This window comes from Nicotiana sylvestris, chromosome 2, assembly GCF_000393655.2.
Source record: "Nicotiana sylvestris chromosome 2, ASM39365v2, whole genome shotgun sequence".
Lineage (NCBI taxonomy): Eukaryota > Viridiplantae > Streptophyta > Magnoliopsida > Solanales > Solanaceae > Nicotiana > Nicotiana sylvestris.
In genome coordinates this window covers 90,642,745-90,657,222 of record NC_091058.1, presented here as the reverse complement: position 1 = coordinate 90,657,222, position 14,478 = coordinate 90,642,745, and the positions used below count along the sequence as shown (strand labels likewise).

The following is a 14,478-nucleotide window of genomic DNA, read 5'->3' as shown; positions in this document are numbered from 1 at the left end:
AAGATGGGAAGATCATGAGCAACACCTAAGGACAGTGCTTCAGACTTTGAGAGAAAACAAGTTGTATGCAAAGTTCTCGAAATGTGAGTTTTGGTTGGATTCCGTGGCATTCTTGGGCCACGTAGTATTGAGTGAGGGTATACAGGTGGATCCGAAGAAAGTGGAAGCAGTGCAGAGTTAACCTAGACCATCCTCTGCTATAGAGATCTGCAATTTTCTTGGCTTGGCAGGTTATTACCGTTGATTTATTGAGGGGTTTTCATCAATTGTAGCACCTATGACCAGGCTGACCCAGAAGGGTGCTCCGTTCCAGTAGATGGAAGAGTGTGAGGTGAGCTTCCAGAAGCTCAAGATAGCTTTCACTACAACCCCAGTTTTGATATTGCCTACAGGTTCGGGGTCTTATACTGTCTATTGTGATGCCTCGAGGATTGGCCTTAGAGCGGTATTGATGCAAGACGATAGGGTGATTGCCTACGCGTACAGACAGTTGAAGGTACATGAGAAGAATTATCTAGTCCATGATCTCGAGTTAGCTGCTATTGTTCACTCCTTGAAGATTTGGCATCATTATTTGTACGGTAATCCTTATGAGATCTACACTGATCACCGGATTTTGCAGCATCTGTTCAAGCGAAAGGATCTTAATTTGTGCTAGAGGAGGTGGTTAGAGCTGCTGAAGGACTATGATATCACAATCTTGTATCACCCGGGCAAGGCTAATGTGGTGGCCGATGCTTTAAGTTGCCGAGCGGAGAGTTTGCGGAGTTTAGCTTATCTACCAACAATGGAGAGGCCCATGGCGATGGATGTTCAGGCCTTAGCCAGTCAGTTTGTGATATTGGATCTTTCGGAGCCCAGTCGGGTCCTAGCTTGTGTGATTTCTCGGTCTTCCTTATTTGATCATATCAGGGAGCCTCAGTATGATGACCCTTATTTGCTTGTCCTCAAGGACAAGGTTATGCACGGTGATGCCAAATATGTGACTATTGCTGATGACAGGGTATCGAGGATGCATGGTCGGGTATGTGTACCCAATGTTGATGGGCATTGGGAGTTGATTCTAGAGGAGGCCTATAGTTCGTGGTATTCCATCCATCCAGGTGCCGCGAATATGTACCAGGATTTGAGACAGAACTATTGGTGGAGGGGGATGAAGAAGGATATAGTTGGGTTCATAGCTCGGTGCCTCAATTGTCAGCATGTAAAGTATGAGCACCAAAGACCGGGTGGGTTGCTTTAGCAGATAGAGATTTCGGAGTGGAAGTGAGAGCAAATCACCATGGACTTCGTAGTTGGACTCCCACAGACTTTGAAGAAGTTCAATGCCATTTGTGTGATTGTGGATCGGCTGACCAAGTCCGCACACTTCATTCCTATGTGTACTACCTATTCTTCGGAGCGGTTGGCGGAGATTTATATCCAAGATATTGTTCATTTGCATGGTATTCCAGTTTCCATCATTTCAGACAGAGGTACTCAGTTCACATCACGGTTCTGGAGGGTCGTACAACAGGAGTTGGGAACTCAGGTAGAGTTGAGCACATCACTTCACCCCCCAGACGGACAGTCAGTCCGAGCGCACTAATCAGATTCTTGAGGATATTCTCCGTGTGTATATGATGGATTTTGGAGGTTCTTGGGATCAGTTCTTGCCACTGGCGGAGTTTGCCTACAACAACAGTTATCAGTCCAGCATTCAAATGGCACCTTATGAAGCCTTGTATGGTAGGCGGTGTAGATCCCTGGTGGGTTGGCTTGAGCACGGTGAGGCTAGATTATTGAGCACAGATTTGGTTTAGGATTCCTTGGAGAAGGTTAAGTTAATTCAGGATAGACTTAGTACAACCTAGTCCAGATAGAAGAGTTATGTGTACCGGAAGGTTCGTGATGTTTCCTATATGGTTGGAGAATGGGTATTGCTTTGGGTTTTGCCTAAGAAGGGCGTTATGAGATTTGGGAAGAAAGGAAAATTGAGTCCGAGGTTTATTGGTCCTTTTGAGATATTGACACGTGTTGGGGAGGTCGCTTATGAGCTTGTCTTACCTCCCAGCTTGGTAGGAGTTCATCTAGTATTTCATGTTTCGATGCTCCGGAAGCATCACGGCGATCCATCACACGTATTGGATTTTAGTTTAGTCCAGTTGAACAAAGATCTATCTTATGTTGAGGAGCCAGTGGCAATATTGGACAGGAAGGTTTGGAAGCTGAGGTCAAAGAACATTGCATCAGTGAACGTTCAGTGGCGGGATCAGCTTATCGAGGAGGCGACCTGGGAGACCGAGCAGGATATGCACAGCCGTTACCCTCTTCTTTTCACTACTTAGGTTATGTTTCTATGCTCGTTCAAGGACGAATGAATGTTTTAAGAGGGGAAGGATGTAACGACCCATCGATCGTTTTAAGAATTAACTCTCCGATCCCCTATTAACTGCTTTCCCCATGTTTATTTCTGCCATTGTGAATTTTCGGGAGGATTCGTTTCAAGTTTCGTAGTGTTTTGAGACACTTAGTCCCTAAATGAGAGCTTAAGCTTTAGAATTTGGACTGTAGTCAGAGCAGTGTGAAGACCGCCTTGGAATGGAATTTCGTTGGTTCCGTTAGCTCTGTTGGGCGATTTCGTGCTTAGGGGCATATTCAGATTGTGTTTTGGAGGTCCGTAGCTTGATTAGGCTTGAAATGCCGAAATTTGAAATTTGGAAGTTTCCGGTTTGATAGTGAAATTTTGATATTGGGGTCGGAGTCTGATTCTGAGAGTTGGAGCAGCTCCGTAGTATTGAATGTGATGTGTGTGCAAAATTTCAGGTCATTAGGGCGAGGTTTGGTAGACTTTTTGATCGAAAGTGGAATTTGGAAGTTTTGGAAACCTTAGGCTTGAATCTGAGGGTGATTTGGTGTTCCGGCATTGTTTGATGTGATTCAAGGGTTGGAATAAGTTCGTATGATGTTTTAGGGCATGTTTGGTTGAGGTCCCGGGGCCTCAGGTGAGTTTTTGGTGCTTAACGAAAGTTAAATTGGACTTAGGAAAATCTGAAGTTAGTTGAACCTATCATAATCGCAACTGTGTGTATGGGACCGCAGGTGCGGCATCGTAGAAGCAGTTAGGGGACCTCAGGTGCGGTGTGAGGCAATGTTAGAATTGGTCGCAAATGCGGCCCAGGTACCGCAGAAGCGGTACAACATCTGCGGGTAAGAGGTCGCAGGTGCGGAATTTGGTCCGTTTAATGAAAAGTCACAGGTGCGGTTCATTTGCCGCAAAAGCGGATTCGCTGGTGAGAAAAAGTGTAGAAGCGAGGGTTTGAACTAAAAATATGGAAAAATGATTTTGAGCTCGGTTGAGGGCGATTTCTCGAGGGGTTTTGAAGTAGTAGCATTGGGTAACGATTTCTATCTTGATTATGATCCTATAACATTAATCCATTGTTGTTTTCCTTTTCTAATTAAGGAATTTGGGGGTAAAAGTTGTGAAATAGGAGAAAAGTTCCCCAATTGAAAATCTGGGATTTGAGTGAGATTTTGACGTCGGATTTTGGTAATTTTTGTTCGTGTGTGTTCGTGAGTTATCGGGGGTTCTGAATTTGTAAATTTTATCCAATTCCGAGACATGGGCCCAGGGACTTTTTGGGCAATTTTCTTAATTTCACGTGTTAGCTTCGAATTAATTAGTTGAATTAGTTACTTGAAGTTATATTTATATTATGCAATTAATTTGAATAGATTTGGGCCATTTGAATACCTTCGAGTTGATTGAGCTGGTTCGAGGTAAGTGACTTGCCTAACCTTCTGTGGGGGAACTCCCTTTAGGATTTGGTATTTTTGTTATGTGAGTGTCGTGTACGTGAGGTGACGAGTGCCTACACGTGCTAGTTGTTGAAATCTCGTTTTCATTAAGCTAATACCTATGTTTTCTTGAAATTTAGCAAATATATACTTGTACTTGAAGTCTCTTGTTTAGGTTAGGAAAAGTATGCTTACGTGACTTAATTGTCTTACCTGCCTTAATTTCCTGCTTGTATTCTGTGCAACATATTAAAGTAGAAATTTCCTGTTTAATTCTTGTATAGAACTGTATAATCTTCTGAGATGGTTGTGTGTTTACTTTGTGACTACGGGACGATATCCCAGGAGATCCCCCTACTTGTTTACTTTGGGACTACGGATTGGTATTCCGGTAAATCCCCGTGCATATTTATATTTGGGACTACGGGACAACACCCGGTAGATACCCTATAATGGATATTTACTTTAGGACTACAGATTGGTATTCCGGGAGTTTCCCCTACATATTTATGATTCGGGCTACGGGACGATATCCTAGGAGATCCTCTGGACATTTACGTTTGGGAATACGGGACGATATCCCGGGAGATCCCTGTTGCTATTTCTGTGTACTGAGCTAGATTCTTTCGGTGTTTTTATTCACTATAGACTGTTAGCACTTTAATTATATTGTCGTATTCTATACTACTTTACCTTGTTTTTCCTCTATAATCAGTAGGGCCCTGACCTTCCTCGTCACTACTCGACCAAGGTTAGGCTTGACACTTACTGAGTACCACTGTGGTGTACTTATGCCCTTCATGCGCATGTTTTTCGCGTGAGATCCAGGTTCTTTGGCTCAGCCATACTTCTTATGAGGCGAGACGATCTTCAGAGACTTCGGGGTATATCTGCCGCATCCGCAGACCAAGGAGTCCCTCTCTATTCTCACTTCTAGCTTAGGCTCTCATGTACTTACTTATGTTTAGATATTCTGGAGTTAGAACACTTTGTAGTTATTCCACAGCTTGTGATTTCATGAGATTCGGGGTTTTGGGAGTTGTTTCAGTTTGAGAGTTTATATTTGTATATGCCGAGAGGCATCTTAAACGTTTTATTTATGTTTTACCTGCAGTGTTTGGCTAGTTTTATCTTTCGTTTCCTTTTTTTCCGCAAATTGTTAAGCTTACCTAGTCGTAGAGACTAGGTGTCGTCATGATAGTTTACGGAGGGCGAACTCGGGTCGTGACATAATAGGTAGGGGATATTGTACTCAACATCACACTATTGCGGAGTGCAACCCGATTCAAATATGATATCCGTGGCGCCGTGCCACCCGATCGACACATATTAATTTATAAGAAAACGGTTACCGAGGGAAGTGCTCACAGCTACGAAATACTCAAAAATCGACCACAACACACGAAGTGCATAATACAAATCCTGGGGAGATAGATAGCGCCATACGCCACGAAACCCAAGCACAATCAAGGTGCAATAGATGACTTGTATCTTGACAGCCATCCAGCCCTCACAACACCACAAATTACCTGAAAGCTCAATACGAGTGCAAATAGCCAAACTACCTCACAATCCACATGGCACAATACAATATTACATGAAATATCCAATGACGAAATAACATCCAACCTCCGAATACTCACCATAACGATGCTATGCTGAAATGAACACATCTGGCATGATACAGAGCCCACATTCACATTTAGATCCATCCACGGGCCGCAAATCGATTCCGATTGTACTGCATAGGGACAATAATCTTTCAGGGGTCTACAATACCCCTTTTCCCATGACGCACAAGAACAATCGTCAAATTTGGGACAAACTTCCACAGTCCACAACCGAACGAATCGAGCACTCTCTAGGCATAAATTCTCACATTAGCGATAGTACCAAAATCTCCATACTTTGTTTCAACCTTTAATCAATTAAGTGACTAAATGTCATACTTATACAATCTTCCCATGGGACACGCTCCCACGACCTTCCGCACTAGGCAACAGGTCTACCCATATATACCACCAACCATACTAATACTGTAAAGAATAACAAGGATCCACCAATCAGAACACAAAGCCTCTTACACAGGACCTCGATCTCAAGTGGCGCTAAAGACAATACCAGCTTACTCTAACATCTGAATCCTTTCCTATTCATTCGAGCTCGTGACATTCTTGCCAACACCGAACCGCAACTTCGATCCTCAACTTCCAATTCCCATGCTACTCACTGCACCTAATCATGCCAATACACAAGAGTACAAGAATTTCATCATAACTTCTGAACTACTAATAGATTAAACACTTTATCATATAGGAACCTTTTGCTTAACTCATTTCAGGAGAACCATAGCAGCACGCGACTGAATTCTCGTAATCGTAGAAAATATGATCATCAGGAAGTGGTCTAAACCACCATGATCCTTCCGTGATCCATTCACACATAACATGCCATAACACTTGAATACCTCCAGATAAAGTCAATTTAAGGTGGTCGTTAAGCCTCGCACGTACTACCATAAATCACATGTATAACTCAACACGCTAAAGGAACTGATTACTACCACCAGCATGCCAATTCAACTGTTGTTAACTGGTACGGTAATTATGATACTTCCTCTATGAGACCGAAGTTATTTTCTTCCATTTTCTCCAATGCTACACCGCATACCGAAGATAACATAGAACATTCCAAGCCCCTTTTTCATAACCCTCTGCAACAAGCTCGATACTCAACCATACTATGGAGTCGAAATCCTTAGGCACCACACTTTACCCTTTGAAACCACTAGGACTGTGGCTGAGAGTCGCCAACTCTGACTTGGTCCCAAATATAATCAACTCCAAGGCTCTACTAGCACCTGAACACTCTATCAAAGAAGCATCCGGCTGAATCACTTTTATTGCAGATCACCTCTGCACGAAGCGTAGATCCTGAGTCCTACCAAAGCGTGGACATAAATTGATAAGGCCAATTATAGTACACATTCTTCAAACCCTTTGCTCAAATCACCATTGATGTTCTCTTTACTTAGTCGTAATAACCCATCAATACACTGATAACTAGAAACCTCACAAATAGATAACCATACAATCCAATCGTAGGCTATGAGCCTCTCCCATTTAGCTCGAAGCCCACTACATAATTCTGAAACACACCAAGGTTCATCCTTCCTCTCTAACGTGACCCCGCGCCATCGACCCGCTAAATTCCTCGAAACCTTCCAACGGTGCTGCACCGAGCACAATTACTACAAAATTGGTAACCCATCCTGAGCCTGTGCTCAATTCACCAACTGAACAAGTCTGTTCACTCCTCATTTGACATCTACTAAAAGGTGCGACAGTACCTTCAAATCCAAAGTCATGTTGTATCCTTCTTCATATCAAGCAACTCATTTCTGTTGTATCAAATCTCCCGCCGTATAATAGCCAATATTTCAAATTAAGTTCGTAGACCCAGTCACCGTCCACCATAAATCCCAAATCACTCTAAATTTTACTCAAGGTGTATAGTCATCATACCACTAAACTCACATGTTATTCTGCCCCAAAGGCGAATTGAAGAAAACCATAACATCGGTGAACTTAACATATTCAACAGGGACAATGACACCACATCACAGATAAAAATTCCACCATGCTCGAAAATATCAAGTCTCGTTACTCCATCAAACCAAACTTGAACATTTATAGCCCGATTTCCTCTCCTTCGCCGGGAAATAAAATTCTGAATCCCCGAATCTTGCATTGAGTAAACATCCTTCCAAGTCATTCACTGCTTCAACCCATAGACAAATACTTTACCATTACACCAACATTGTGTGATAGCAACACTCGAATCGTCATAACAATTAATGCCATATCTCAAAACCTCAGGTAATAATGATACTGAGTTGAAACAATAGAACGGCCTTCCGTAAGGCGACGATAATAGCCCGATCAAATACGCAGGGAGGAACATCCCGCACCACATCTGTAGTACCATTACATTTTCTCAATTCCCGATTTGTAATAAGCGCTTCACGTCACATAAGATTGAGTAGGAAAGAAACAAAGGCATAAGCGCATCAAAGGAATCAAACCGCACGATGAGGAATCCAAAGGGAAGTACTCCTAACAGCCCTGCAGCCTCTCGAAGATAAGAATAGATGTCTTTGTACTGATCCGCAAGACTCTACTAGACTTACTCATGACTCGTGAGACCTAAGTGAACCTAGTGCTATGATACCATGTTGTCACAACCCAAAATCCATTAAAGGTCGTGATGGCGCCGGACACCACTGTCAGTCAAGCCAACACCAAGAAGTTAATTAAATTCTCAATTTAGTATTTTTTAAATCATATCTTTTCCTTACATCAAACAATATATAATGAACTTCACTGAGTAAATAATAATGTCTTTAACAAATTTGAATACCGAAAAATCCCATAGTCATCCCAGAACCCGGGGTCACAAATGCATGGACGTTTACTAAGGAATAAAATAAAATACAATAATTGTCCGGAATACAATTTGGACAGAAAGGGAAATACCAATACTTTGAAGGAGACTCTGCTAGCTGCGGATCGCACATAAGATGCAGCTCGTCTAAATCCCCGTGTCAACCACGTTGCTGCGTCCACATGACCACTATATGTATATATGCTTGTACAAAAAAATGTACAGCAAGTGTAGTATGAGTACAAAAATAACACATACCCAGTAAGTATCCAGTCTAACCTCGAAGAAGTAGTGACGAGGGGTCGACTTCGACACATACTAGTGGTCCAACAATATCAAGTACAGTAAAGAAGTTAATAAATATGAAACCGATTAAATATATAAAATAAACATGTATATAATACGTGGTATAATTTCCATCTTCACAATTTTACTCAAGCTCTCAACCAGCAAGTTTCCTCTGTATATATATATATATATATATATATATATATATATATATATATATATAGTAGTGGATTTCACCAAAGAGGTTGTCATAATTCAAATCATGAAAAATCTCAGATACATTGGCTTCTTGCCAAATATTGCGCACGATTCTATGAGGATAATATATATAGGAAATGCCGAGGCGTATGGCCTGATCCAACATAAAAGTAAATTGAGTACTGTTGAGGGTCGAATGGCGCGAACCATAGATGCATCTATTAACCTGCCGAGGCGATTGGTCCACTCCCATGAGAGTGTGGTATATAAATCTTGCCGAAGCAAACGACCCGATCCCATAAGAGTAGTAGAAGGAAATACCCTGCTCACGAATCATATGTGACACGGTAAAATATAAATGTAAGGAATAACCCGCTCGTGGATCATACTTGCGACGCGGTCAAATATAAATTTAACATTAAAATCAAATCTCTTTCTTGATCCTTTTCAAAATAAGAGAAATTCAGCTTGTAACTTTTTAAGGAAATTACCCCGCTCGCGAACACACATGCGACACGGTTATACATAGATATCTTAAGCTATTATAATATTCCTTAAAATCTTTTAAAAAATACAAAGTTCAAATGAAAACTTTTAAGATCTCAATTTCAATTCTTTTCAAGATATTTACTAAGTAAACTCAATCTCTCTTCTTCTCAAGGCAAACAATAAACATAAATCAACAACAATATCAACAAGGCATGGTGTAAACCTAAAACTACTCGGACATATGCATAGCTAGTAGCTACGTACGGACTCTCGTCACCTCGTGCATACGTAGCCCCCACAAATAGAGGCACATATTAATTTAGTTCACCTATGGGGTTAATTCCCTCTTACAAGGTTAGAAAAGAGACTTACCTCGCTTCGAAGTTCCATAGCCGGCTCCCAAGCCTTTCAAACAACTCGGCCAATGCCCAATGCTCCAAAACTCGCTTTTGCTTTATTAACATTCACAAGCTTTTAATCCTCCTCCGACATCGTAACATTGAGTAAAATGCTCATACTCCACCAACAAATTGATATCTACAATTACAATCCCAATTACAATCACAATATGACTCAAAAATACTTATCAATATCCATTTATGGCTCACAAGTTGGCTACAAGCCTCCAGCTCAAATCGTCTAATAGGTTCACTTACTAGCACATTCAACTCCACTCTTATCATTTAATACCCATTTTAAGTCATCAATGATACCGCATTAGTTCTCCAACACCGCCAAATTACTACTCATCATCTTTCTTAACCAACATTTTCAAAATATTTAATTTGGTGATTACTTAGTTGAACACTTCCAACTAAGCTAGAAAATAATTCACATAGGTTCATTGCATCCTTTAATTTCATTTCTAAAAACACTATTTATCTCTCCTTCATTTTCTCAAGAAAACTATTTATGTCATGAACTAATGTTTATGAAATCAATTATCTAACCATAACAACTTGAAATAAATATTAGCATTACTCTCACCGAATCATAAGAAATGAGCTTGAAACATTAGTATTACCTACTTGAAGCTTTTTCTTAAAAATCTAATATTTGAGAAATTTGGTGTTCTTGAACAACTTGGAAGATTTCTAGGGATTTCAAAGATTGAATGATATTAATACTAGTGTAATAGGATGTTATTAACTTAAAATATCCAAAAAAACTCACCTTGTATTCTTAAGTAGTCCCCAAGGTCGAATCCACCATGAAAAAACCAATCCCTAGATCAAGTAAGCCCCAAAAATGGTTGCTGCCCGTGACTGTTTTATATAGGTACAAGTGCTTCAGCGAGTTGTACTTTGCGCTGTGCAGGTTGTACCTTGTATTATTACAAGTTTTCCCCTGCTGGACACCTTTTACTAAAACGTCCATAACTACTTGTAAAAATATCCAAATGACGAATGGTTTGAAGCATTAGAAATTAGACTCGAAGATATTTCATTTGATAGGTTTTCCACCATATAAATCCTTAACAATATTTCGAGATATAAGATTCCGAAGTCGTCTTCATGCGTCAGAAATTTCTGGTGAAGTTGCTTTACCAGCCTTTATTCAATCAATCATAACTTTCTGTACAAATGTCCAAATGATAAATGCTTTAACTTTATAGAAACTAGAACCAAAGTGACATAACTTTCATGTTTTGATAATATTCAGATTCCTTATAGATTTCGACATATAACCTTCCAAAGTCAGCTTTGCGATTGCACCAGTTGCTGTTCAAAACAGCTTTTGCACCAGAAAATTCCAACAGTTCTTTTGTCGGAAATCCATTCCGTTAACCTTATGAAATTCACTCTAGGCCCTCGGGACCTTAACCAATTATACAAACATGTCCCAAAATGTAATACGAACTTAGTTGAGGCTTCAAACCACGTCAAACAACGCCGAAATTACGAATCGCGCATCGAATCAAATTATGCGTTTTCAAATCTATAACGTATCAAATCAATCCGGAATGACTTCAAATTTTGCACACAAGTCATATTCGACATTACGGACCTATTACCACTTCCAGAATTGGAATCCGACCCTGATATCAAAAGGTCCACTTTCAGTCAAACTTCTCAAAAATCTTCAAATTTCTAACTTTTGCCAAATGACCCCAAAATGACCTACGGACCTCCAAATCCACTTCCGGTCGCGCTCCCAATACCAGAATCACCATACAGAGCTATTCCCAGACTAGAAATCCTAAACAGACATCGATAATACTAAAATGCACTTCAACCCAAATTTATGAAATTCTTCTAAAATGTCAATTTTCACAATAGGAGCCGAAATGCTCCCGGGTCATCCAAAATCCAATCCGGACATGCGCCCAAGTCCAAAATTATCATACGAACCTGTTAGAACCTTTAAATCTTGATTTCGAGGTTGTTTACTCAAAAATTACATTTTAGTCAATTCTTCCAACTTAAGGCTTCCGAAATGAGAATTTTTTTTTCAAATCAACTCCAGACTTCTTAAGATTCAATTCTGACCATGCATGCAAGTCATAATAATTGCTCATGACCTCAAACCGCGCAACGAAGCACTAGAGCTCAAAACGACCGGTCGGGTCGTCACAATTGGATACTCGCAGTAGTAATTTGCTCGTTGCCTTTAGTATCCTTTTGCTAGATTTTTTGGACTTCAGCTATCAGCTTGTCCAATTTTTTATGTATTGTTGCAATTTGTTTACCGAGAATACTGACATACATATTTATATCATTATTCTGTGTGAGCTTGGTATTTAAATTTTTAGCAGTAATAACAGCAGTATCATTTTCAAATAATTTTGAAAAAGTAGTGAAATATACTAGTTTATCATTTTCTCCTATTTGAAAAGATTGGTGTGATAATTTTCTGATATCCAGAAAGCCACTTATATATTGTTTGAATTTACTACATAGTACTTTCATTGGCGAATATAGATATGCCCGTGTGACCAGAATTGTTGTATTATGGTCTTTCCTTCATTCCTGGCAAGACTGGAGGTTCATATTTGTTGGCAACCTTTATCTGCATTTGTGGTTGCAAGCATACTTGAATACTCGAGGTTAGTATGCGTTTGGCTCTTAATTCGTGAGTCAATTCGACAATTTTCATATCTAAATTGGATTAGATTAATTTCTTCAATTAAACATAATTAAAATTTGAATCTTCATGAAATGTACTATAGGCTGCGATTTTACTGTTATGCGGCGCTTTCCTGAGATTTCTTGGAAGAGCGACGTAAGGCTAAGCAATTGATGTCAGTGCAGTTACTATCGGCCAACTGAGGTCCCCTCCGTACGCTAAACGAGATTGGCAGTGCCATACGGGAAAACCAATGTCAAGAGCAATTGAGGGAATGAGAATTTAGAATGAAAGAAAGCTTGATTGCGTTAATGAAAGCTATTATAGAAAAGCAACATAGTGTCAAGTGGGAGAGATACCAGTACAGAGAATTGTTTGCTTGCTGGAAAGTTTGATTGCTTGATCCCCCCTAATAGTGCGTAAAAAAATTAAACCAAAGTTACAAGACTAAACCTAACTAAGCTAGAGGAATATAATGGAAGTACATGAAATAAAACTAGTCTATATTTACAATGAAAAGGACTTAGTTTTCTATAAGGTAGAAACAGGTCCGTTGTCAGCAACCTTGTTCTTTGACATCACGGTCTGCATGCATGGCGCTGTTGGCATCTGCCTGCGACTTGGCACTGGCGAGAGATATCGGTGAGGCGACAAAGGCACATGCGCACTTGTCACTTGGTGTAGCCAAGACCACGGTCCTGTCTGTGGCGCTAAGCATTGGGAGGCTTGCTAGGACACTACGAGCCGTGTCCAAGGGGTCATGGGGCATGGCTAGAAAGCCGCTCATGACATTCTCCCCCACCTAAGATGGAGACGTCCTCAACACCTCACTTGCAAGATAATAATCAATTAGGCTCTTGTAGGCTTTGAGGTTTGTTCCCCTCTCCCAAGTGTTCTCTGCATCACAGCCCTGCCATTTCACCAAGAACTCCTGGTGATCTTTCCTTGAGGCGTGAATCACTCGATCATCAAGAATAGCTTCAGCACGCCTTTTCCCCGTTGAGTTGGGGCCTCGAATACTAGGTATTTTGAGTTGGCTCCGTGAAGGATCCTCTATGTCTTCGCCAAAATGTTTCAGAAGACTGAAATGGATGACGGGATGGATTTTCACTAGGGTATCCACCCGGTATGCAACTTTCCTAATGCGCCTTTCAATCGACAAGGGTCCAATGTATTTTTGTAATAGGCAAGGGTCATGGACCCCTGCAAACAAATATCTCTTTGGAATTTTGACCATCATTTTGTCTCCTAATCGGTATTCAACAAAGCGACGATTTTGATAAGCGTGCCTCTTCATGCGCTTTTGGGCTTTGACAAGATAACTGTGTACTATCTCCAAATTTCGCTTCCATTCTTTTGAAAAGCTAGCAGCTCGAGGAGATTTTGACATATTTGGTACATTCACGGTGTGTGGGAGTAGCAGTTGATGTCCGGTAATAATTTCAAAAGCGCTTTTGTTTGTACTAGAGCTCTTTTGTGAATTGAAACATAGTTTAGCAGCATCTAGAAACTTCACCCTAGTTCTTCAGCGATCTGGTTACAAAGTGGCAGAGATATTCCTCCAGCATGCCATTGAAGCGCTCCGTCTGGCCATCAGATTGCGAATGAAAACTTGAGTTGTGACTAAGTTTTGACCCGAGGTACTTAAAAAGTTGGGTCCAAAAGTTGCTAGTGAGTCGCGAGTCGCGAGTCGCGATCGCTAACAATGTCTTTAGGCAGGCCCCAATATTTGACGACACGAGAGAAGAAGAGTCGAGTTGTATCCTCTGCTGAGATGTATTGTGGGGCTCCTATAAAGGTAGTATATTGGGAAAACTGATCCACCACAACCAAGATAGTTGTAAGATCTCCGACCTTGGGGAATCTGGTGATGAAATCCATGGAAACACTTTCCCAATGTCTCTTTTGGGATAGTTAGTGGTTCCAAGAGTCCCGTTTGTGTCAAGCGGTCCGACTTGTCCTTCAGGTATACTAGACAATTCTTTACATACTGAGCGACGTCATCGGCCATTTGGGCCCAATAATATGCATGGCTAAGTAATGCCATGGTGCAGTCTTCACCGGGATGGCTAGCCCATAGAGTATCGTGACATTCTGCCAGAAGAGTCCTTTGTAGATCCCTCATTTTGGAACATAAAGTCGGTTCCCTTTCACTTTCAGGAAACAATCTTCCATGTAGAACTGGCGAGTCTTGTCCTGTCCTATCAAATCAAC

The 14,478-nt window shown here is 40.8% G+C and overlaps 1 protein-coding gene across 1 annotated transcript; it reads right to left on the bottom strand.

Moving 5' to 3' along the window:
* Nucleotides 1-13,066: 13,066 nt before the first annotated feature.
* On the bottom strand, nt 13,067-13,654 carry LOC138885227 (uncharacterized). Its single transcript, XM_070166143.1, has one exon. The coding sequence runs from the start codon at nt 13,652-13,654 to the stop codon at nt 13,067-13,069; it is 588 nt and encodes a 195-aa protein (XP_070022244.1).
* Between the last annotated feature and the right edge of the window lie 824 nt (nt 13,655-14,478).

Excerpts from the sequence above, each read along its gene's own strand:
- LOC138885227 (XM_070166143.1), bottom strand. The coding sequence starts at position 13,654 with ATGTCAAAATCTCCTCGAGCTGCTAGCTTTTCAAAAGAATGGAAGCGA.